The sequence below is a fragment of the Garra rufa genome, chromosome 10 (genome assembly GCF_049309525.1).
Source record: "Garra rufa chromosome 10, GarRuf1.0, whole genome shotgun sequence".
In the NCBI taxonomy this organism is placed as follows: Eukaryota; Metazoa; Chordata; class Actinopteri; order Cypriniformes; family Cyprinidae; genus Garra; species Garra rufa.
Window position 1 is genome coordinate 1,026,153 of NC_133370.1, and position 26,811 is coordinate 1,052,963.

The 26,811-nt window shown below is 34.3% G+C and overlaps 1 protein-coding gene across 9 annotated transcripts in view; it reads left to right on the plus strand.

The window, feature by feature from the left end:
* Positions 1-25,214, plus strand: part of epb41l3b (erythrocyte membrane protein band 4.1-like 3b) — a 77,496-nt gene extending 52,282 nt beyond the window's left edge. For 3 of the 9 annotated variants that reach the window (XM_073849025.1, XM_073849018.1, XM_073849021.1), the window contains 12 exons: positions 192-289; positions 1,618-1,793; positions 3,866-4,041; positions 6,331-6,903; positions 8,638-8,691; positions 8,784-8,819; positions 11,513-11,584; positions 19,314-19,388; positions 19,469-19,567; positions 21,298-21,378; positions 22,285-22,404; positions 24,389-25,214. In XM_073849025.1, coding sequence (XP_073705126.1) covers positions 192-289; positions 1,618-1,793; positions 3,866-4,041; positions 6,331-6,903; positions 8,638-8,691; positions 8,784-8,819; positions 11,513-11,584; positions 19,314-19,388; positions 19,469-19,567; positions 21,298-21,378; positions 22,285-22,395 — 1,551 coding nt within the window. In that variant the 3' untranslated portion in view covers positions 22,396-22,404; positions 24,389-25,214. Of the gene's footprint in view, positions 1-191; positions 290-1,617; positions 1,794-3,865; positions 4,042-6,330; positions 6,904-8,637; positions 8,692-8,783; positions 8,820-11,512; positions 11,585-19,313; positions 19,389-19,468; positions 19,568-21,297; positions 21,387-22,284; positions 22,413-24,388 lie in introns of all 9 variants that reach the window. The other 6 variants (XM_073849019.1, XM_073849020.1, XM_073849022.1 and 3 more) reach the window with 6 other exon arrangements.
* The last annotated feature ends 1,597 nt before the right edge of the window (positions 25,215-26,811 follow it).

The following is a 26,811-nucleotide window of genomic DNA, read 5'->3' on the forward strand; positions in this document are numbered from 1 at the left end:
AATTATTTTGTTTTGTTTGTTTGTTTACATTGATGTTGAAGTTACATTTTCAGATTTGTGACATTACTTTTTATGTGATGCATATTTATCATATTGAATATTGCATTATTTAACAAGGTATCGCATATCACATTTTTCTTCAATATCGCACAGCCCTAGTCTGAAACGCTCGTCTTTCTGTTTTCATTCAGCTGGAGCAGTTCGAGAGCACAATCGGATTTAAACTCCCCAATCACAAAGCAGCAAAGAGACTCTGGAAAGTTTGTGTGGAGCATCACACCTTCTTCAGGTCAGAATTTTCAGTTTTTATTTTCATAAAAAATGTATGCGGTCCTTGGGGTCTTTTTGACCCCAAATGACATTTACTGAAATTAAAAAAAAAAAAAGTTCCCTTTGTTCAAATGGTATGAGACTTTGTACATCAGTCAACACTATCTTGATCTACAAATAAAAAAAAAAATTGGAGTGATATCTTGATTTTATGTTAGTGTGAAAAAATGTATTATTGTTTTTACTCCACATTTGTGGAGTTTTCGGAGGATTTATTACATTTTTTAAATTTTGTACAAATTAATAATTTTTTTTTTTTAATATACAACAACAGTTGTTTTTTTAATGTAAAATCACTTTATAAAAGACCCACATGTCTAACTTTCATTCATGGGGATAACATGGATGATTCCAGAAGGTTTAGTGTTAAGTTTTTTGTGCATCTTTTGGAAAATCCAGTTTTAAAAGTAAAAAAAAAAAAAATTTACCACTAGGTGGCTGCAGAGCTCCACTTTTGTTTTTTGCTATTTGACCACCTGAAAGATATCTTTTCACAAGTTTTTTTTTTTTTTTTTGAGTTGAGTTCATATCTACATATTCTGAAATACACAGGACACACAGAAATACATTTGTGAGACCATAAAAACTGCTCTCTTATAATTTGTCAAATAAAATAAAAACATTTGCTGTTTTTGCATTCGTATGTTCATGTTGTGTACTGCTACTGCATATGTAATAGAAATGATTTGTTTAAGTACTAAAAATGCTGAACTTTGACAAAAAGTAATTTTTATTGTTAGAATTGTGATTTCATATGTAGCTATGAACTCAACTGAAAAAAACTTATGAAAAGATATCTTTCTGGTGGGCAAACAGCAAATAGCATATAGTGGAGCTCTGCAGCCATCTAGTGGTAAAAGTGATTATTTTTTTACTTTTAAAACTGTATTTTCCAAAAGATGGGCAAAAATCTTACACCAAACCATGTGAAATGATCCATCTTATCGTTAGAAATGTGGGTTATTTATAGAGTGAATTTTATATAAAAAAGACAGTTTTTGTATAAAAATCCAATTAAAAAATATTTTTAAACCACTGAAAACTGCACAAATGTCGAGTAAAAACTTTATTAAACAGAATTTTTTTTTTTTTTTTTTTTTTTTTACTATTATTTTGTTACAAAATTGCGTTTTGTTTCCCGGTGCGAAAAATTACCCCGAAGTCCCCGAGTGTGATTTGAAAACGAGGACCGCATAAGGGTTAAAAGCATCAGAAGTATCCCGCATAAGTGTAACGTTTACATGTTAACGATAACTAACTAGCGGTCTGATTCCTGTGTTCTGATAGGCTGGTTTCTCCTGAAGCTCCTCCCAAGCGCTTCCTGTCGTTGGGCTCAAAGTTCCGCTACAGCGGCCGAACGCAAGCACAGACGCGTCGCGCGAGCGCTCAGATCTCACGGGCCGCGCCGCACTTCCAGCGATCGGCCAGCAGGCGGCACACCGTCACAGCCAGCATGGACAGCAGTGAGTAACACCGCTAACTCACACTAACCTGTTAGTCAAGTCATTGAGTAAAAACCTCATTTATAAAGATGTCTAAAATGAGCCTACAAACACATTACATGTCTTAAATGCATTCCTTTATATTATTATTATTTTATTTTTCTTTATGTCTACTAGTGTTGTCACGATACCAAAATTTTGACTCCGGTACGATATCTGACTAAATGCTGCTACTGAACCGATACTACGATAAAAACATAGAATGGCAGGTAAAGTAAATGAATAACAGATGATCCAAATGGAGGTTATAGTTATTTTATCTATAAAAAAAAAAAAAGCATTTGTGAGCCTACAGGTATGTAGTGATCTTTGCAACTTTGATCAGAGCTAAAAGGATAAAGCAAAATCTTATTTCATGATATAGTCATTTTATTTCACAATAACAGTTTGTATCATGATATAGTCCATTTTTGTTATTTTATCTTTGTTATTAATAATGAGAACATAGATGCAAGTAACAAACTAAAGGACAAATACAATAAAACTAAGACACAAATCAAATAAATAGGGCCCTATGAAATTAGTTTTATCCCCTAATTCCTTTTTATTCTTTCCAAAATCATTTTTAGTTTTTTCCCTGCTTTGAATTTTTCTAGACTATATGTTAATGGTTACATTTAAACAGTATTAACCAAAAAGCATGTCTAATTATCATGAAAAAATCATGAAACATGCACAATTTAATGGCAGTTTCTTAAAAGGTTAACAAAAACTACATTTTAAGGCCCTATAAAATACGTTTTAAGCCAAATCTTGTTTCATGAATAATTTATATCGTGATAGTCAATTTTTGTTATTTTAATTTTGTTATTAATAATAAGAACATAGATGCAAGTAACAAACTAAATGACACATACAATAAAACTAAGACAAATCAAATAAATAGGGCCCTATGAAATTAGTTTTATTCCCAAATTCCATTTTATTCTTTCGAAATTCATTTAAATTTTTCTGGATTCCGTTTTTTCCCATTTTAAATTTTTCTAGACCATTTTAATGGTTACATTAAAAAAAAGAAAAGAATCAAAGGCATGTCTAATTGTCATGAAAAATCACATAATATACACAATTTAACAGCAGTTTCTTAAACGTTTAACAAAAATTACATTTTAGGGCCCTATAAAATGTGTTTTAATATTTTTATTTTTATCAAATTCTGTGAATCTGTTTTGCATTATTTTTCTGCATTTAATTTTAATAGCATGTCTAATTAATTTATAAAGATTAATTCAATTTCTATAAAGAATTGTTTTTTTATTTATTTATTTTCCCCTGTTTTGAATTTTTCTAGACTTGATTTTAATGGTTACATTTAAAAAAATATGAATCAAAAAGCATGTCTAATTATCATGAAAAATCATGAAACGTACACAGTTTAACAGCAGTTTCTTAAAAGTTTAACACAAATTACATTTTAGGGTCCTATGAAATGTTTTATTATTTTTCTCAAATTCAGTTTTCAATTTTCTGCATTCAATTTTAATAGCATGTCTATAAAAATCAAATTAATCTTTATAAATTAAAGAATTATTATATAAATATATATAGTTTTTTTTTGTTTTTTTTTGTTTTTTTCAGAAATCCTGTCTTATGTATTTACAGTTTTCTTGTAAATAAATTCTGGTAAATATTCCTTAAATATTGTTTTAATAATTTTTTTCTTAGCAGTAGTAGCAGTAGTAGTACTATCAATAATAATAATAGTAATATTTCTATCAAGTTAAACCAAACTTTTATTTTGACGGGTTGCTGCCTCTACATTTCAGTTTGTATATGATATGAGAATGGTTTTTCTTAAAAGTAACAGTAAAATGCTCATAATGTACTAGTAAAATGCGGAATCACACTGTTTTTTTTTTTTTAAAGCAGGATATAGCGATACCTTTTTAGTAGTGGTATATTGTGCAACACTAATGTCTACATGTTTTTTTTTTTTTTGTTTCTACATATATAAATACAGATTTGTTCCTCACTTTTGATGATGAATTCCTAAAAATGATCGTAACTGTGTTAATTTTAATCTGTGTGATCAGCGCCAGCGACGGTCAACCATGAAGACGGGAAGAACGCCAAACCCGATGTTGTTTCGGATGACTTCATCGCCACAGAAACCCCGGAGAAGAAAGCAGAGGAGATGAACTCAGTGGAGGAGGAGAATAAAACCAACAGTGAGGAATCAGAACAAGCCCCGCCCACATCTGTCACCAAGGTAACTGTCAAACAAATATAAATGAGAGCTGGACACATGATGGTTTTAATGTGTCACTGATTATCAGACCTGCTGTTGTCAGGTTTGTTTCATCATTCATGCTTCTGAACTACTATAAGAGATACTATATTTTTTATTTTATATATATATATATATATATATATAATATAGTATCCTTAAATTTAAAAAATGTATGAAAATTTTAACACTAAAAACGCATTACAAAATGTTTTATTTTTCTAAAATTCCTAAATTTCTATCATTTTTTTGTCAAAAAAGATGTTGAATCAATTTAATTTTTAAAACCTTTAAACTTTGTAAGAAATTTTAAACTTATTCACAAATCAATTTTTTTCTCAAATTCTTATATTTTTGTAATTTTTATAATAATAAAGAATCTTTAATCAATTTAATTGATAAAACTTAATAATTTATAATTCATGAAAATTTTAACAATAGTGCCCTAACAATTTTTTTTTCAAAATTCTGTTTTATTTATTAAACTTTTAAATACATTTTTAGAATTTAATGAAGTTTTAACATTCATAGGGCACTCTTTCTTCTTAAATTTTTAAATTTCTGTATTTATTATAATAAAAAAGGATCATAAATCAATTTAATGAAACTTTTACAATGTAATAATTTATTACAATTTTAACAATAATATTAGTGCCCTAACAAAATGTTTTTTTTTTTTTTCAAATTCTTAAATTTCTGTATTTTTTTTTTTATATAAAAAGGGCTCTCTAATTAATTTAATTGATGATAAAATTTTACAATTTAATAATTTCTTAACATGTTAACAATAATAGTGCCCAAAAGAAAATGTTTTATTGTTTTTCCAAAATTCTGTTATTTAATTATTTAATTAACAAAAAATTTTTTTTTAGTTTTTACCTTTTAATTTTCTCGATTGGATTTTATTTTAATAGTTTAAAGGAGCAGTGTGTAGATTTTTTGCAGCATCTAGCGGTGAGGTTGTGAATTGCAACCAACGACTCCGTCCGCCGCTCACCCCTCCCTTTACAGAAGCCCCTTTACAGAAGCCGACACGGGATTAAGATGTCCTCGTTTTAGACAGCAAAGAATAATGAAGTTTCTTTTAAAGCGCAAATTAGGGAATTAGATTTACTTGATAATTCAATAAAACGATGTTATTGTGAATATTACTGTTACTTGTTCATCATTGTGTCAGTGTTTTTTCGCTAGAACAACAGTGATGAAACGCGATCTGTAGCGCAGTTTGTCCGTTCAGGGCTACTGTAGAAACATAATTCATGTGAGGGGACCCGCAGCGTATGTAGATATAAACTGATAATTCTAAGTTAATAAAAACATAATGGCTCATTACGTAATGTCTTTATACACCCCTGAAAACATAGTTATCTGTATTATATTGCATTTCTGTCTAGAGATAATCTTAAATATTACACATTGCACCTTTAATAGAGGTAATAATCAAAAAGTCAGTTGAATGTAAAAAAAACTTTTGACAATATAATAATTTATTTGTGACCCTGGACCACAAAACCAGTCGTAAGGTCAAATTTTACAAAACTGAGATATACACATCATATGAAAGCTCAATAAATAAGCTTTCTATTGATGTATGGTTTGTTATGATAGGACAATATTTGGCCGAGATACAACTATTTGAAAATCTGAAATCTGAAGGTGCAAAAAATCAAAATGCTGAGAAAATCACCTTTAAAGTTCTTCAAATTAAGTTCTTAACAATGCATATTACTAATCAAAAATTACATTTTGATATATTTATAGTAGGAATTTTACAAAAAATCTTCATGGATCATGATCTTTACTTAATTTCCTAATGATTTTTGGCATAAAAGAAAAATCAATAATTTTGACCCATACAATGTATTTTTGGCAATTGCTACAAATATACCCCAGCGACTTAAGACTGGTTTTGTGCTCCAGGGTCACATTTTAGTTTGAATAATTGAGACATATGAAAAGTTTTCTTTTTCCTAATTTTATTTGATGATCTCCTCTTTCTATTTTTTATAATTAAAAGGGGTGTCTAATCAATTGAATTCATAAAATGCAAATGCAAATGTGTTGAACTGCAAACAAATGTGTAGAATTGCATTAACTTTTTTCGGTGAGTGCAACAGGTTCCACAGTAGTTATAATCGAACTGTTATTTTCCGTCCTTTACTGACCAGCTTTCTCGCTTTTCTTTTGACCCCACATTTTTCAAACATGCATATGTTTTCACACATGCATACGACATGTTTTCCCTCCACCGATTTCTCCCATCGTCATTAGTCGTGTCTATATTCATCTGATCCGTTAGGATCTGAACTCTCCCTCCCATCCTCTCCCGTCTCGTCCACCAAAGTCCGCAGGAGACGCAGAGAAAGCAGCCGCAAGCGCGCCGCCTCCGTCAGTCCGGCCAAAACCACGGCGGGCTGCCGACGCCGTCAGGCCCAAGCGGATCGTAAAGCGGCCCTTCTGGAGGAGCAGGCGCTTCTTCTGTCCGCCCGCAAGCAGAGGCTGGACCAGAGCCGCAGCAGAGGCGGCACGCTCTTCTCCTTCTCCCTTCACCTTCCCGATCTGTCCTCGCTCCTGGACGACGACGGTTACCTGAGCTTCCCCGACCTCACCGAGCTGCGCTTCCTCCCCGAGAGCCTGCATCACTTCATGCCCATCAAGTCGCCCTCGCTCATCCCCTGCTTCCTTTTCATTTTCTTCTTCCTGCTGTCCACGTCGTTCTCGGTGCCGTACGCCCTGACGCTCTCCTTCCCGCTGGCGCTGTGTCTTTGCTATCTGGAGCCCAAAGCGGCGTCTCTCGGCTCGTCTCTGGCGCAGGGCTTCCAGGACACTTCAGACGACGACGAGGTGCGTGTGTGAGCTTGAGCCGGCGCCAGTGTTTGGACTTTCATCCAGCTAATGAGCTTAGAGAGTGTGTTTCATCTGTTCGTTCTCATTCACGACATTTCATGGGATTATTGTCATCGTTGTTGTTTGGAAAAAGCTTGAGATCTTCCACAGCATGTTTCCACTGGCAACTTCCACAAATAGACTACAAATACTGCATGTATTATATGTGACCCTGGACCACAAAACCAGTCATAAGGTTAAATTTGACAAAACTGAGATTTATGCATCATATGAAAGCTCAATAAATAAGCTTTCTATTGATGTATGGTTTGTTAGGATAGGACAATATTTGACTGAGATGCATCTATTTGAAATCAGAAATCTGAGGATGCAATAAAATCAAAAAGACTGAGAAAATCACCTTTAAAGTTGTCCAAATTAGGTTCTTAACAATGCATATTACAAATCAAAAATTACATTTTGATATGTTTACAGTAGGAATTTTACAAGAAATCTTCATGGAACATGAACTTTGCTTAATTTCTTAATGATTTTTGGCATAAAAGAAAAATCAAAAATTTTGACCCATACAATGGATTTTTGGCTATTGCTACAAATATACCCCAGCGACTTAAGACTGGTTTTGTGCTCCAGGGTCACATATGTTAGAAGTAAGGCTAGTGCTCCTAACTTAAATTTAGGAGCAGTCAAAATTTCAGGAGCATATTCTAATAAATAATTTAAAAATATGCTAAAAAGTTAGGCTTCCTATTATGAGGTGATTTTTGATATTTTAAAGTGATTTACAGGGAATTTTTGTTTTTACCTTTGTAATGGCATTATTCTAAAAGTATATCATCTTTTATTCTCTTAAAATATTATATATTTTTAAGCTTTAAAATTTCTATATAAGTTACCAATCAAATGAAATCAGTATTAACAAAATTTGTTCAACTGAGGTGGTACAGAAGAACACAAAAGTGGCTTGGAGGTGTATTGTCATGCTTAATGAGGCTCAGATGTGGCATGAGTGCAATTGAATTCATAAGTCCATGTTTTAAATATAACATTTTGAATATAGAAATATTAAATGATTTAAATAACTGAAAAGATACTTTAAAAATGAAACTAAATCTGCCAGTAGGTGGCAGCAAGTCGCTGATGTAATTACTGAATTATTCATTCATTTTATTCGTTCGAACAGCTGAAAATATCTTATACTAAAGAAAGATCCCTCTTATTTTGCTAAAATGATTAACATTTTGCAGATTCTGTAAACTTTTTAATTAATCAACTTAAAAGCATAACTACTAATAGTTAAACTGAGTTATAATCACAAAAATATATTATAGTGTATTAGAAAAATATATTATTAGATGTATTATATGTTAGATGTATTTTTGACACTTTAATCATGCATAAAGCATCTGGTCAAACCTTCATCTGTGGAATGTGATTGTTATAGTCATTCAGCGTTTGTCGTCTTGTTTGATGCATGTTGCAGAATGTATGAAGAACTGCCATCAGGATCAAATTTCTACATGCTCTTCTCATGCATCACATCAAGTTCATTTTCTCATCATCTGTGTTGTATTGTGAACAGCAGACCTTCCTTCCTTTTGAGTCACATCCTCATGATCTTCATGAAGATCATCTACTTGTCATCCATCATGATCTGAATAACACAAAGTCTGATGGGAGGATTTTTTCCTTTATTGCTGCGATCTGTCGGGATGTTCTTTGATCAAACAGACTGACAGCGATCAAACCAGCTTCGCTTGTGATGACGACACGTCTGCGACTGAGGTCTAGCTTTATTCTTAATAGCTTGTTTTTGTGGTTTTAATGAGTGTATAACATGTCTCACATGCTTTCTTTCAACTTATCACTCATTATAGTCTGACTTTGAGGACAACTTTGACATGAAGACACAGGTATTGAGACTCAGTGAGAAGACAGAAACCAGTTTAAGGTGGTTTGATGGGTTTATTTTTGAGCTGGTCAGGATGAGAAACCAACTTAACCAGCAAACCTCCTTAGGCTGGTTTGAAGCCAAGAATCATCCATCATCACCATGTTTTTGCTTTTGTTTTTGTCTTGTTTTTTGCAAGAAACGTGTCATAACCAGTAGCAGAAACCATTCCAATGTGGATTTGGTTGCTGAAAGGGTTTTAATTAGGGTTGTCAAGTGATTATATATGTATTTTTTAATTCTGATTATTTACGTAATGTGCTGATTAATTAATCACACATCAGTTTTTGCTGAGAAATTACCTTTAGTTGCCCCTTAAATGTGACCCTGGATCACAAAACTCACATAAGGGTCCATTTTTACAAATTTAGATTTTCATTGATGTATAATATTTGGCCGAGATACAACTTTTTAAATATCTAGATTCTGAGGGTGCAAAAACTTAAAATATTGAGAAAATCACCTTTAAAGTTCTTTGCAATGCATTTTAGTAATCAAAGAATACGTTTTGATACACACTGCCACCTAAAAGTTCAATTTATTTGATCAAAAACACAGAGAAAAGTAATATTATGAAATATTGTTGCAATTCAAAATAACTATTCAAAATATACTCAAAATAATTCTTCAGAAATCATTCTAATATACTGATTTATTATTAGAATTGTCAATGTTGGAAATGGTTGTGCTGCTTAATATTTTTTTAAGTCTTTACTATCACTTTTAATCAATTTAACACATCATTGCTGAATAAAAGTAATAATTTCTTTCAAAGAGAAAGTTTACTTGTTACAAAAGTGTTCTATTTTAAATAAATGCTGTTCTTTTTAACATTTTATTTGTCAAAGAATTCTGAAAAAAGTATCACAGGTTCCAAAAAAATATTAAGCAGCACAGCTGTTTCCAACACTGAAAATAAATCAGTATATTAGAATAATTTCTGAAGGATCATGTTATCCTGAAGACTGCCGTAATAATGCTAAAAATTCAGCTTTGCACCACAGAAATAAATTATATTTGAAAGTATATTAAAATAGAAAACTACTATTTTAAATTGCATTAACATTTGACAATATTACATTTTTTTTCTGTATTTTTAATCAAATAAATGCAGCCTTGGTGAGCAGAAAAGTCTCCTTTAAGAAGCATTAAATCTTTTGAGTGGCAGTGTATTAGCAGTAGGAAATGTACAAAATGTCTTAATGGAACATGATCTTTACTTGATATCCTAATGATTTTTAAATTAAAATTGAAAGAAAATTTAATTTTGACCCATACAACGTATTTTTGGCTATTTCTACAAATATATACCCATGCTGCTTAAGATTGGTTTTGTGCTCCAGGGTCACAAATGAGAAATAGACATGGAGTCATTGAATCATTCACTCAACCGATTCATTCAAACAACTGATTCATTCTTTATGAATGAGTCACTGAATCATTGACTCAATTGATTTGTTTAAACCATGGTCCTAGTTTTAAATTATCCTTGTTTTTTTTTCTCTTTCTCTAGTATAGTTTTATAAAGCGGATTAAAGGAGAGAATGTGTTTGTCAAGCACAGTAATCTCATGTTGGAGGTTGGTGACGCATGAGCCGACATGTGTTTGGGTTTAACTGCTCATATGAGCCAGTTAATAACTAGAACTGCAGTGAATCTAACAGCACTTTAATCAGAAATTCAAGTTTCACAGAAAATGCTTGTTTCAAAGTTACAGTTAACATAGCTCTAGTTATTTTGAGTGTATTAAACAAGCATGAATTAAAAATGTCAATGACATTCATTTGGAATCTTTTTATGCCCCGCCCCATCTGATCCCTCCCTGTGCTGTGATTGGTGGGCCAGGAGACAGACACGCCCACAGAACTAGTGCAGCATCATCTGAGCGTCAGTGAGCTGAAGCGGTCCTTTCTGGAGATGCGTTGTGAAGTGTCTGGAGTGAACGAGTGGGACAGAAGACTGTCCTCGTCTCCTCAACCAAACAAACCATCTTTGATTAAACCTGTACGCTCACAGGAAGTAAGACGTTGACAGGAAACCAGCCTGTGCTTGGGATTTGAGTGACACTGATGATCATTTATCAACAGAAATAGACAAAGCTGCATTTTAAAGAGATAAACAAATTCTGTCAGTTTTTACTTGCCTTCATGATCTGTTGAAGAATCTTCTTTCAGCTCTTTTTAATACAAAAACACTGCAGTTTGAGTCGCTTGTGTTATGATATCCTGATGCAGCTTTTTGTCCTTTTTGGAGTCTGTCAAATTAAAAAGAGCTGGAAAAGGTTTTAAAATGTTATGAGGGTGAGTAAATATCATCAGATTTGTCTGGTTTTTAGAATCAGCTCTTTAGCTTAGTGTTTTGAAGACTAACTCGACTGGTCAACCAGGTTGTGTTAAGCTTGTTTTGGTTCATAATAGAGTGTTAAATGGTTTAACCCAATAAAACATTCCAATAAAACCGTTTTTAATTCAGTTTGAAGCATATTGTTTTATTGTTTACAGTCATCCTTTGTGTTTAACATCATGACACAGGTGATTGTTTTGCATGATCACTCTTTTCGTTATTTATATGACATTTCACTCCATTCACTGACATCTAGTTAACTATTTTAACCCTTCTGTCTGATGTTTATAAGTTGTGTCTCTGTGTTTGTAGATGTCAGAGGAGGTTAAAGCCGAACCTGAAGATGTTCCAGTAAAGCCGGATCATGAGGCTAATGGTGTGGAGGTAAGACATTACTGTTAACCACATCATACACACGTGTTTACTGCTCATTTACGGCTGTTTATTATATAACTTCAGTTCGTTTGAAGCTTTTTCATGATAAAATCATCATTACTATAATGCCAAAAAATTAAGGGTTATATGTGACCCTGGAGCACAAAACCAGTCTTAAGTAGCACAAGTATGTGTGTAGCAATAGCCAACATTATCAATTTTTCTTTTATGCCAAAAATCATTAGGATATTAAGTAAAGATCATGTTTCATGAAGATATTCTGTAAATTTTCTACCATAAATATATCAAAACTTAATTTTTGATTAGTAATATGCATTGCTAAGAACTTAATTTGGACAACTTTAAAGGTGATTTTCTCAATATTATATAATTTTTTAATTTTTCAATATTAATATAGATTTTTTTTTTTTGCGCTCTCAGATTCCAGATTTTCAAATATTGTCCTATCCTTACAAATCATACCTCAATGGATGAAGCTTATTTATTTAGCTTTCAGATAATGTATAAATCTCACTTTCACAAAATGTATCCTTATGACTGGTATGGTGGTTCAAGGTCACATTTTTTTTAAGAAATGCTCATCAAGGCTGCATTTACTTGATCAAAAATACAGAAAAAAATGTAATATTGTGAAATATTATTTCAGTTTAAAATAATGGTGTTCCATATTAATATAGTTTAAAAAATAATTTATTTCTTTGATGCAAACTCCAGTTTCAGTGTCACATGATCCTTCAGAAATTCTAATATGCTGATTTATTACTGCTTAATATTTTTTCAGGACTCTTTGTTGAATAAAAAGTTCAAAAGAATTTACTCAGCACAATTTATTCAAAATATAAATCTTTTCTAACAATATAAGTCTTTGCTATCACTTTTAATCAATTTAACACATCTTTGCTAAACAGAAGTGTTCATTTCTTTCAAAGAGAGATAGGAAAAAAATCACTGATTCCAAAATTTGAACGAGGTGTTTGTTACAAAAGTTTTCGATTATAAATAAATGCTGTTCTTTTTAACGTTTTATTTATCAAAGAATTCTAAAATCGGAAAAAATCCTGTTTCCAACACTGACAATAAATCAGCATATTAGAATGATTTCTGAAAGATCATGTGACACTGACGACTGGAATAATGATGCTGAAAATTCAGCTTTGCATCACAGAAATAAATTATATTCTAAGGTATAATAAAATAAAAAAACACTTTTTAATAGCATTAACATTTCACAATATTACAGGATTTTTTTCTGTATTATTAATCAAATAAACTGCCTTGATGAGCAGAAAAGTCTCTTTAAGAAACATTAAAGGCAGTGATTTAATCAGACACAGTATTGTGAAGCTCAGAGCTTATTTACCGCGGTGCCAGAGGATCGTGGGAACGTCTGCAGGAATCCAACATTTGTCATAATCTGGAAAGCCCTCGACTCTATTCTTCTCAGTAAAAGCGTTTCCCACCGTGAGCTTGATGAAACCTTCAGCATCTTCATTGAGCGGCGTTCTCTGAGTCTGCAAACAGGAGATTCTCGTCTGACTGTGAGATGCTCCTCAGGATGGTTTTAATCTGTCTGGGAAACATCTCAGATTAATTTAACTCAGATACAGATCCTTTACATCTCTGTTGCTGATCTAATCACAGATGTCTTTGAGTTGCCCTCAGAGCTCTTGCTGTTCACAGGTGATTCTGAGTATTTTCTGCTGTTGGCTCAGCTCCATTGCTGTAAATCCATGCCTTTATCTCTTTCTTAAAGAACATCTGCTGCTGGTTTATGATCGTCAGTATTTGTGCTGTTTATAAATGATCCATTAGAGGCTGATTTAAGGCCTTGACTCTTTTTCCAGAGCGAGCAGCCTTTGGTTTGTTGATGTATTTGACATTCTCTCATTGTAGATCATATTACTGCTGTCGTTTCTTCTAAGTCCTTCAGTAAATCTACAAATTTATGTTGTTTCCTCAAGCTTGAAATAGCAGCTGTGAGACACTGAATTATAAAAGAAAAACACACAGGAGTCGTATATCTCACAGAGATTGAGATCAGATCATAAAGACTCTTCTGGAATCAAACTCAATGTGGATTATAGGAATCTTGTCAAGACAAGCGAAACACAGAGCGTTTGTCCATCAGATACGCCGGCTTAGCTAAAGCTCTGATTCTCATGCAGGTAGTGTGAATGAATCAATGAGTGTCAGAGAGAGTTCATGTTCACATTAATAATGCATGGATTTTAATCTTTCATAGCTGCTCTCCAGGGAGCTGTTCATTATTGTAGTACAGTAGAGAGATGAAGAAAGTTTAGCAAGAAAATCGGATCAGGATACAAGACTCGAACCTGACTCCCTTGTATTATGTTAAGCGTTTCTGCATTGCATTATTATATTAGTAACTTTGGGCTTGTATTTGTGATCCTGGCAGTTAAATATGACCAAAGGCTTTAATAGTAAGTTTTTTTTTTTTTTTTTTTTTTTTTTTTATATACAAAATGTCAAACTAAAACTGAAACCTTTAAAATATTTATTTTCTTATTTTTATTGATTACTAATTTTTTAATTGATTTTTTTTATATAGACATTGACAAATTATTAATAGTAAAAAAACACAACACAATTACTAAAACTTTTCTAAATTACTAAATAATTTTTATTTTATATATATATATATATATATATAAATATATATAATATTTATATTTGCTATTTAATTTTTACTAAATTAGTAAAAAAAAATTGTTGCTAAATTTATTCAAATGAAAAGTGAAAAGAAAATATAAAAACAGCAAAAAAATGCTGAAAAATGCTAAAAAAAAAATTCCCTCTTAATTAATTTTTATATATAAAACAAACATTTTATATTGTTAAAAAATTGAGCAAATGTATTTAAAATCCAGTGAATGGGGCAGTTTGGTGGAGAACATTGATGAAAATCGTGTAATGTTTTGTGGCTGATGTTTTTTGGGACACATTAAATTTTTTTTTTTTTTTTTGTCATTCATGTAATTTTTTGACCGCTAGGAACATGATTGTGACTTTGTTTGTTTTTAGGACTACTTTGTGTCCACATATTTTTTTGTTTTCACATAGCCGGAGCATCAAAAGTCACCTAGTTTAATACCATTATGATGGCAACAAAGCCAGTATATTGGTGTTGTTTTGACACAGGCAGTTGGTTTTGTTCTATAATGAACTCTGTGACAGTGACACTGATGTGTGCTGTTTCTGTCCCAGAGTTCAGTTGCTCCACAGGTGGAGGTGTGCTGTGAGACAGAGCTGGAGAGACCACAAGCGCCCTCTACTGGTGAAAAAGAAAAGTATATGAAGGCCCTGAATGAGGCCATTGCTATAGGGAGACGCTCCACATGGGCTTCAGTTAGAGAAGAACGAGAATCATTGGACAGCAGAAGCCGTGTTGAAGCTGTAAAACATCTTCCATCTCCAATACAAACCTCTAAAGAGATCCCTGCTGGAAACCACAAAGCTAAATGCCATGGAGAAGATGCCATGAGTGAAGATGTGCTCCAAATCTGGGATCAGAAATGTCAAAGTATTGAAGTTGAAGATGAAATCAAGGAAACTGCAATGAAAACTCCATCTGAAGAAGAAACCAGCTTACAAACCCAAGAGATTTCTGCTGGAAACCAAGAAGATCAAGTCATGCTCCAAAATATTGAGTTTGAAGATGAAAACAGGGAAGTTACAATGGAAGAAACCTCCTCAGAAACCCAAGAGATTTCTGCTGGAAACCAAGAAGTGATGTGCCATGAAGAAGACACCATGGACAAGCACCAAATCTGGGATCAGAATCACCAAAGTACTGAGGTTGAAGATGAAATCAAGGAAACTGCAATGGAAACTCCATCTGAAAAAGAAGAACCCAACTCAGAAACTCAAGAGAATCCTGCTGGAAACCAAAAAGTGATGGACCATGAAGAAGATGAAGACGTGCTCCAAATCTGGGATCAGAAACAGCAAAATATTGAGTTTGAAGATGAAAACAAGGAACCTGCATTGGAAGAAACCACCTCAGAAACACAAGATATTCTTGCTAGAAAGCAAGAATTGATATGCCATGAAGAAGATGCCATGGTTGAAGACATTCTCCAAATCAGGTGTCAGAATCTACAAAGTATTAAGGTTGAAGATGAAATCAAGGAAACTGCAATGGAAACTCCATCTGAAAAAGAAGAACCCAACTCAGAAACTCAAGAGAATCCTGCTGGAAACCAAAAAGTGATGGACCATGAAGAAGATGGAGACGTGCTCCAAATCTGGGATCAGAAACAGCGAAATGTAGAGTTTGAGGATGAAAACAAGGATCCAGCATTGGAAGAGACCACCTCAGAAACACAAGATATTCCTGCAGGGCATCAAGTAGTGTACCATGAAGGGGATGCCATGGATGAAGACATTCTCCAAATCTGGGATCAGAATCACCGCAGTATTGAGTTTGAAGATGAAATCAAGGAACCTGCAATGGAAACTCCATCTAAAAGAGAAGAAACCAACTTCGAATCCCAAGAGATTCCAGCTAGAAACCAAAGACCGATGCTCCATGAAAAAGATCAAGACATGCTCCAAATATGGCATCAGAAATACCAAATTATTGAGTTTGAAGATGAAAACAAGGAACCTCCATTGGAAGAAACCACATCAGAAACCCAAGAGATGTGGCATGAAGGAGATGCCATGGTTGAAGACATTCTCCAAATCTGGGATCAGAAATGCCAAATTATTGAAGTTAAAGATGAAATCAAGGGAACTGCAATGGAAAGTTCATGTGAAGAAGAAGAAACCAATTTAGAAACCCAAGAGAATCCTGCTGGAAACCAAGAAGATCTGTTCCAAATCTGGGATCAGAAATGCCAAATTATTGAGTTTAAAGATAAAAACAAGGAACCTGCATTGGAAGAAACCTCCTCAGAAACCCAAGAGATTTCTGCTGGAAACCAAGAAGTGATGTGCCATGAAGAAGACACCATAGACAAGCACCAAATCTGGGATCAGAATCACCAAAGTACTGAGGTTGAAGATGAAATCAAGGAAACTGTAATAGAAACTCCATCTAATAGAGAAGAAACCAACTCAGAATTCCAAGAAATTCCTGCTAGAAACCATAGACTGATGTTCCATGAAGAAGATGAAGATGTGCTCCAAATCTGGGATCAGAAACACCAAATTATTGAGTTTGAAGATGAAAACAAGGAACCTGCATTGGAAGAAACCACCTCAGAAACCCAAGATATTCTTGCTAGAAAGCAAGAATTGATATGCCATGAAGAAGATGCCATGGTTGAAGACATTCTCCAAATCAGGTGTCAGAATCTCCAAAGTATTAAGGTTGAAGATGAAATCAAGGAATCTGCAATGGAAAGTCCATCTGAAAAAGAAGAACCCAACTCAGAAACTCAAGAGAATCCTGCTGGAAACCAAAAAGTGATGGACCATGAAGAAGATGGAGACGTGCTCCAAATCTGGGATCAGAAACAGCGAAATATAGAGTTTGAGGATGAAAACAAGGATCCAGCATTGGAAGAGACCACCTCAGAAACACAAGATATTCCTGCAGGGCATCAAGTAGTGTACCATGAAGGGGATGCCATGGATGAAGACATTCTCCAAATCTGGGATCAGAATCACCGCAGTATTGAGTTTGAAGATGAAATCAAGGAACCTGCAATGGAAACTCCATCTAAAAGAGAAGAAACCAACTTCGAATCCCAAGAGATTCCAGCTAGAAACCAAAGACCGATGCTCCATGAAAAAGATCAAGACATGCTCCAAATATGGTATCAGAAATACCAAATTATTGAGTTTGAAGATGAAAACAAGGAACCTCCATTGGAAGAAACCACATCAGAAACCCAAGAGATGTGGCATGAAGGAGATGCCATGGATGAAGACATTCTCCAAATCTGGGATCAGAAATGCCAAATTATTGAAGTTAAAGATGAAATCAAGGGAACTGCAATGGAAAGTTCATGTGAAGAAGAAGAAACCAATTTAGAAACCCAAGAGAATCCTGCTGGAAACCAAGAAGATCTGTTCCAAATCTGGGATCAGAAATGCCAAATTATTGAGTTTAAAGATAAAAACAAGGAACCTGCATTGGAAAGTTCATGTCAAGGAGAAGAAACTAACTTAGAAACCCAAGAGAATCCTGCTGGAAACCAAGAAGATCTGTTCCAAATCTGGGATCAGAAATGCCAAATTATTGAGTTTAAAGATAAAAACAAGGAACCTGCATTGGAAAGTTCATGTCAAGGAGAAGAAACTAACTTAGAAACCCAAGAGAATCCTGCTGGAAACCAAGAAGATCTGTTCCAAATCTGGGATCAGAAATGCCAAATTATTGAGTTTAAAGATAAAAACAAGGAACCTGCATTGGAAAGTTCATGTCAAGGAGAAGAAACTAACTTAGAAACCCAAGAGAATCCTGCTGGAAACCAAAAAGATGAAGACCTGCTCCAAATCTGGGATCAGAAACAAATGATTGAGTTTGAAGCTAAAAACAAGGAACCTGCAATGGAAGAGCAGGAGAACCTGATGTTGGTGTCGTTCAACAACATTGAGAGATTTGATCAAGAACATGTAGAGGAAGTGTTTGCAGAGTCGTTTAAACACTCTCAGCTCTTGTTCTTTAATAAAGAGGAACCTGTGGGTGAATCCATCCAACCTCATGGAGAATTTCCACTTTATATGAAGTCCGTATCATCATCTGAGCAAAACCAGATTGAAGACCAACATCAAGATGAAGTACGTCCTTCATGTTCCTGTTTGAACGAGCAGCCAAGTTTTCAAACATCAATGTTTAAGGAAACAAAAGTGCATGAGCTGGGTCCTGGACCAAATGAGGAGAAGGAAGTAGCACAGGAAATAAAGCAGGAAGTACATGAAAACATTGCTTCTACAGTACCTCATGTGGAGGTAACCAATCCCAGTGTGCACTGGGGTCACAGAGTGACAGCAGCACTGACTAATGATGGAACTCTTTCTCTTCTTGCTTCACGATTGGAAGTGTTTGATCACTCGCTGATGAGTGTGGTTAATTACACGTGTTCATCTGACGCTGCATGATCACAGATGTAGTTTAACACACTGCATTCATCACATCTGCATGCCTGGATGAATTTATTCATGAGCAGCTGGAAGTTTCCATTTGTTGAGGATGTTTTGCCAGATTTTGGCTTCGACAAATGGCTGAATTTAGAAACCAATTGCCAAGTCAAGTCTCATAAAGTACAGATTGTTTCAAAGCAGTTTCATGGAAATAACATAAGTGTATAAATTATAAAGGAAGTCAATTTTAGCTGCACAGAAGACAGAGTTATTCTGATCAGTTCAGATAGTGTCAGTGCAGATGAATCAATAGTATTATTCAATATTGATCCCCAACTTTTAATTTCAGACTTAACATCACATGCATCTTAAAAATGCATGATGTTGCATGCAAAAAAATGGTCAATTGTCAGTCTTTTTCCTGTTGAATATCCTAAAATGTGTCAGATTACAGAAGTTAAATGGGTTGCGACTGCAGTTTCTTGTTGAAATATAAACAGTTTAGTGTTTTCCTTGGGTCCCTTGTCAATTAAGATGAGGTTGGGTTTATAATTTTGTGAAATGTCAGTATACCATCATAAAAACATTGATCTGCGATGCTGGTGTTGCTTATTCAAGCAGTTCTGCAGTGTTTTAGAGTGATTTTTCTTTGTTTGTGAATCAGCAGTCGGAGGAAGCGCTTGAAGACGTTCCTGTGGTTCACACCGAGACCAAGACCATCACATACGAGTCTTCAGAGGTAAAGCACACTCTCTAGCACTGTCTGATTCAGTTTCTAGTGTGTGTTTGTAACACATCTGTCCGTGTGTGTGTTTGCAGGTTGATGCAGATGGTGATGCAGATCCAGGCGTCCTCATGAGCGCTCAGACCATCACATCAGAGAACAACAGCACCACTACCACCACACACATCACTAAGGTCAGTGGACACACTCACTGCTCCAGTCGACAGTCTTCTGGTTTGGGTTTCAGGCCTAATGTCTTTTTTCCCTTAATTGGTTTACTCCATTTCTTGAAAAAAAAAAATGCATATTTAATAATATATATAACAAAAAAATTAAGCATTAAGTATTAAGTTTTGACATGTGCTTGTCCTTTAGACAAATAAATCAGACATTCACTTTACTTGTCCGGGCCAAAAAATGCCTTTTTTTTTTTTCTTTGACGTAAATGTAATCCATTCTGAAGCAATAGTCTCATCACTGCTCTATAAGGTCTTACTTTAATCAGAATATTTGTGACATTTGCCTTAAATTGATTTTTAGGACACTTTTTAACTTTACTTTTCTAACCTTACTAAATGCATGTGTCATCATTTACGTCAAATTCTTAAATGTTATCAATGTATTCAGTTAGAATAATTAGACTCTGTATGGTTACCAATCAAATTACATCAGTATCAACAAACTCTTTCCACTGCACAGGAAAAACAAAACGTGCATCGAAAGTTGTGTTTAATGAAGATAAGAGGTTCTAAAAATGCATTTACATAGTAAAATTGCAAATGCAAGTGCATAAATAATGTTATAAGATTAATGTTTTACTTTTTTTAACATATAAATCTAAAATGTTGGAAAAATTCAATAATTTTAAATATGAAACCGAACCACCAGTAGATCGCAGCAAGTCACTGTCTTAATATGGAAGGAAATGTTTTCCTCATGTTTGTTAGACCCTGAGAATGGATGTACAACTGAATTATTAATTGAATTAAGTTCAAATTTAATTAAATGTATACTTAAAAACTAAATTAAAGTCTTTTAAGCCACCTTTTAATTTAGGGCCTTTTAATTTTAGTTTTCCATTTTATTTATTTTGTATTATTTAATACAAATTTATCATAAAAAACAGTGTCAAATTTAATGGATTAATAAACGTTTAACAAATGAAAAAGATTTCACTTCTATTTTGGTAGGCTACTATGAGATGGATAGCCTAATTCTTATATAATTCAGATGGGCTACCTGTTATATATTTATGGTATAACAAAAAGTATATTTTTAAATCTGCTTATTGGTACATTTTACTAGTATTTACCCACTTGTAAAACAGAAATTAAAATAGGAAAATATGCATTATGAAAATGATTTAAGGAAAAATCATTTTCTTAATAAAACACAATATTTGGTTTTCAAAAGGCCTTTTTCCAAAAGGTACATCTTTAAAAACAAGGGTCGTCTTATAATCAGGGTCATGTCATATTCTGATTTCCAATACGATTAATAGCTTTCGATATGAAGCTTTGTAACTGGACTTTTTAATAACCCAATCAAATTTAAAATGTAATAATATTTTGATCATTTTTAACATAAACTGTAATAATATTTCAAATGTAGTAATATTGAATAAAATATAATTATTGTTGTTATTATTGTTATTATTACTATTATTATTCATTTTAGCTCTAATTATAGAAAGTGAAGACATAATTATTCTGTAAAAATAAAAATAAAAAATGTGATAGAACTGCAATATAATTTTTATTTTATGCTATAGGTTATACTAATATTTCTGTCTTAAATTCTTCACTTTCATTGGCGCCTATAGCCTCGTGGTTAGTGTGTCTACATACGTCGGTCAGAGGGACCCCAGTTTGATTCCCGACTCAAGGCTTGGTTGTGTCTGATTGTGTTTGTGTGTTTTTGTCAGACGGTGAAGGACGGCATATCAGAGACCCGCATTGAAAAGAGGATTGTCATCACAGGAGACGCAGACATCGACCACGATCAGGTACAGCCGTGGGTTAACCAGCTAGCTGAGAATAACCCACTATATCTAGAAAGCTATCTGTCATAGACATGGATAGATGGAAACTCAGAACCAGATTAAACATGTGATTCTGCTTTGACTTTGACTGAATGGTTGAGACCCAAAAATTGGTTTGGCAACATTAAAATTTAAAATATATTTTTTTAGTTATCGTTTTATTTATTATTTAATTATAAACGTATTTTAAAAATTCCAAAAAACCTACATGAACTGTATTAAAGGGTTGTTAAAGGGTAGTTCATCCCAAAATGAAAATTAGCCTTTTAGCTTTTTGGGGTGAACTAACCTAATCAAGCTTAAACATTTTAAAATATTAAAATTTAAAAAATGCATTAATTGTACCAAGGTTTGTCACCTATAAACATATTTTGATATTTCTTTAAAAAAAATCTGCAATCAATTGTATTATAGTTCATCAAGGACAAACATATTTAAAAAAAAAAAAAATATTTGTCAAACTTTTTTATATATTTCTAAAAAAAAAATCCATTAACTATTAAGGTTTTTTCAAGTAAACATATTTTAAAATATTTCTAAACACAACTGTATTAAGGATTGTCATGCATTACATTCTTCTGTCTATTTAAATAGACACTTTTTCTTTTATATTATTTATAGAAATGTTCATTTTGCTTGAATTATTCCTATAAATTGCATGTTACATGATGACTATAAACTAATCAAATCTTCTAATCATTCCGCAGATCTTTATGTAATTAATGATTGCATGACAATTGTGGGTCTTTGTTTAACTTTCAAATCAATGTGTGCTGATATCAACAGAACTGATTGATTGATTCACTGATTGATTAGTTGATTGATTGATCTGTGGTCTGTGTCTCCCTCTGCTGGTGTATTGTGGGTCAGGCTCTGGCTCAGGCCATTAAAGAGGCCAAAGAGCAGCACCCAGACATGTCCGTCACTAAAGTAGTGGTTCATAAAGAGACTGAGATCTCACCTGCTGCAGGTGACGCGTGAACCACGCAGGTAAGACGGTCTGATCGCTGCATGTGCCGCCACCACCGCCGATGCTCTGGTGTAACGTCATGCATCTAACGCTTGTGTTTGTCCTGTTTCATTGTGCTTCATCATCAGTCTCCTCAGACATTTCAAACCTACAGATTCACCAGTGCTTGTTCCCAGAATCTCTTTCAGCGCTGACCTGTGCTGACCTCTGACCTCATGCTGTGATCTTGTGTGACGCTCACTGCTTCATAATCGCATGATTTTTATCAGTGATGTGTGTTCAGTACATTTGAAACAATAATGGGAATGTTTTTGAGGTCATGAGCTGTTGACACATTGACATTTACAGACAAATGTGTTCCTGTATGGTGCTGTTTCTCCGCTCCGCTTTTGTTCACAGAAGTCATTTTTCTAGGCTTTATTCCAAAAGTGTCACACAAAGCTAGTCACAAACACGTCTGGCTCACATTATTCACTCCAAAATCAAAAGAAAACATTAAATTCCACATAAAAAGTATAAACTTATAAACTTGTTTATATTTGACAAGTAGAATATGATTCTTGTGTTTTAGTGCCACGTTAAAAAAAAATTAAGTCATAAAATTATGTGAATAAAGTAAAAATACTACGAGAGTAAAGTCGAAATACCGTGAGAGTGAAGTCGAAATACTGTGAGAGTAAAGTCGGAATACTACGAGAGTAAAGTCGGAATACTACGAGAGTAAAGTCGGAATACTGCGAGTAAAGTCGGAATACTACGAGAGTAAAGTCGAAATACCGTGAGAGTGAAGTCGAAATACTGTGAGAGTAAAGTCGGAATACTACGAGAGTAAAGTCGGAATACTACGAGAGTAAAGTCGGAATACTGCGAGTAAAGTCGGAATACTACGAGAGTAAAGTCGAAATACCGTGAGAGTGAAGTCGAAATACTGTGAGAGTAAAGTCGGAATACTACGAGAGTAAAGTCGGAATACTACGAGAGTAAAGTCGGAATACTGCGAGTAAAGTCGGAATACTACGAGAGTAAAGTCGAAATACCGTGAGAGTGAAGTCGGAATACCGCGAGAGTAAAGTCGAAATACCGTGAGAGTAAAGTCGGAATACCGTGAGAGTGAAGTCGAAATACTGTGAGAGTAAAGTCGGAATACCGTGAGAGTAAAGTCGGAATACTACGAGAGTAAAGTCGAAATACTACGAGAGTAAAGTCGGAATACTGCGAGAGTAAAGTCGTAATACCGTGAGAGTAAAGTCGGAATACTCCGAGAGTAAAGTCGAAATACTACGAGAGTAAAGTCGGAATACTACGAGAGTAAAGTCGAAATACTGCGAGAGTAAAGTCGGAATACTACGAGAGTAAAGTCGGAATACTACGAGAGTAAAGTCGGAATACTGCGAGAGTAAAGTCGGAATACTACGAGAGTAAAGTCGAAATACTGCGAGAGTAAAGTCGGAATACTGCGAGAGTAAAGTCGGAATACTACGAGAGTAAAGTCGAAATACTGCGAGAGTAAAGTCGGAATACCGTGAGAGTAAAGTCGGAATACTACGAGAGTAAAGTCGAAATACTACGAGAGTAAAGTCGGAATACCGCGAGAGTAAAGTCGAAATACTGTGAGAGTAAAGTCGTAATACTGCGAGAGTAAAGTCGGAATACCGTGAGAGTAAAGTCGGAATACTACGAGAGTAAAGTCGAAATACTACGAGAGTAAAGTCGGAATACTGCGAGAGTAAAGTCGTAATACCGCGAGAGTAAAGTCGGAATACTCCGAGAGTAAAGTTTAAATTTTACAAGAAAAAAGTAGTATTTTGACTGTATTCTCGAAATATTTTGACTTTATTCTGGTAATCTTAGATTTTTTTATTTTTTTTTAAATGTGCCACTAAACAGCTGTTGTATGATCCAGATGTGTCCAGCAGCTTCCATCTGTTCAAAGCTCATTTCTCAAACTCACCGACTGACTGAAGAACTTAATCACCTGTTTGACTGATTGTTTGTGTTGTTTAGGAATAAGGTCCAAACTTCCCCTTGAGCTCATCAGCTGAAACCAGCACGCGACCTCTGACCTCTGACCTTTGACCTCAGACGACATGCACATGAGATCTTCATCATGGAACCATCAGCTTCACCCTCATCAAACCAAACCCACACTGAGAGGATGGACTCGCAAACGAAAAGGGGGAAACGAGATTTCCAGGAAAAAAAATCTTTGCCTTAAAATGTCTGATTCCTTAAAATGATTCAAAGTATTAATTTATGCCACTTCGGTTTATTTATAGTCCAAGGTGAATCTCACAGAAACACGTCCAGGTCAAAATCGAAAGGATTTTTTTTCTTTGATTTTGCGATAAAATTTTCAGCTCTTCAAACTCAAGCTTCAGAAAACAAACCCCGGCTGAACTCAAACACATTTCTACTTGAATCATAGGCATATTTTTATTGCAATGGTTTGTTTCACAGTTGTTGTTATTGTTTTTTGGCACTAACTGATTCTGCATTATATATGCAAAACAGCAAAAAAAAAAAAAAGAGTTAAAAGAAAGAGTTGTCCACTATTTTAAGGGCTTTTGGTAACTTTGTAAAACAGCGGTTTATTTGTTGGACCAGAAACGCAGCGGCGCTTCAGTTTGGTACTAAAACTCCCACAGAAGGTTTGCAGTAGAAATCCCCCTGCCTTGACCTTTGACCCTTCCCTACATTTGACCCTGAGAGGTTGTAGTGTTTTTAGAGTGTGTAATGGGACGGGATTCAACCAGCGACAAAAGAGCGATGAATGCAATTGATGTGATTTGTTTTGAGTTTTTATTTTGGAATAAAATATTGTTGAAATCGATACATTTGTGTTTGTGGTCATTTGAGAATCTGTTCATGCAGCTGCATCAGTGCTCAAATATCATAAACAATCATTTGTGTTTTGTTTTCTGGTGTTTTCATAATGTTAGTGTTTATGTAAACTCATAACTGGAGCATCTCTAATCACAGTTAATAATGAATAAAAAATATATTTAAAATAACTACATTTTGTGATTCCAAAAATCTCAAGAACTGAATGTTTTCACACACTTTATGATCATTTACTTGATTTTTCCAGTTGTTTATGATAGGAGGATAAGTTTGTTCAAAAGCAGTAATGTCAGTAATAATATATATATATATATATATATCCATGGATTTTTCCAGGGTTGTGCTTTAAATGCTTGAAATTGACATTTTGAAATGTAAGGCCTGGAAAACCCTTGAAAATATTAATATTCCTGAAGACGTTCTTGAAAAGTGCTTGAATTATTGAAATGTATCTATGAAATAAGTGTTTCATTTTTTCAATAAGCACATATTTTCACTATATTTTTGCTGTTTTGTTTTATTTGTATGTTTTTATTCATCTATTTTCTAATTCTGAAAGACATTGTTTGATAGTGAGATCTCTGAAGTCGTTTAAAGTCAAAAAGGTAGTGTTTGAAAAGTCACTTTCACTTTTCATTTCACTTTTACAGTATCTGTACAACTCTACTTTTCACATCTATAAATCATTAAATTCGCTCATATATCCATATTTTCCATGGCCGTGGAATCCTGATTCTGAAGTCAAATTGAGTTGAATTAAAATACAAAATATGAAGTCAGCTTACAGTTTGAGTTTATTAAATATAAGTGGTGTGTGTGTGTAGTTGCACTGAGTGTCCACTAGATGTCAGTCTCTGCTCTCGGTTCTTCTATTCAGGGATGATGTTGTGAATTTGATCTGTTGTTGATTCACAGGACACTTTCTGAACATTTACTCTTGTTTTTTTGGCAGGCGCTTCTGCTGTGAAAGACTCGGTCCATCATTAATTCAGTTCATGACTGATTGTTTTGTTCAAATGCAGAAATGTGTTTCAGTTCTCCAATCAGAGCCTCAGATTGATGTGCATTAATGTCACGTGTGCTGATTTCCCTCAGGACATGTATCTGTTTGAGTAATTCATTTCTGTAACTAAATGTGTGTGTGTGTGTGTGTGTGTGTGTGTGTGTGTGTGTGTGTGTGTGTGTGTGTGTGTGTGTGTGTGTGTGTGTGTGTGTGTGTGTGTGTCTGTGTGTGTCTGTGTGTGTGTGTGTGTGTGTGTGTGTGTGTGTGTGTGTGTGTGTGTGTGTGTGTGTGCGTGCGTGTGCGTGTGTGTGTGTGTCTGTGTGTGTGTGTGTGTGTGTGTGTGTGTGTGTGTGTGTGTGTGTGTGTGTGTCTGTGTGTGTCTGTGTGTGTCTGTGTGTCTGTGTGTGTGTGTGTGTGTGTGTGTGTGTGTGTGTGTGTGTGTGTGTGTGTGTGTGTGTCTGTGTGTGTGTGTGTGTGTGTGTGTGTGTGTGTGTGTGTGTGTGTGTGTGTGTGTGTGTGTGTGCGTGCGTGTGCGTGTGTGTGTCTGTGTGTGTCTGTGTGTGTGTGTGTGTGTGTGTGTGTG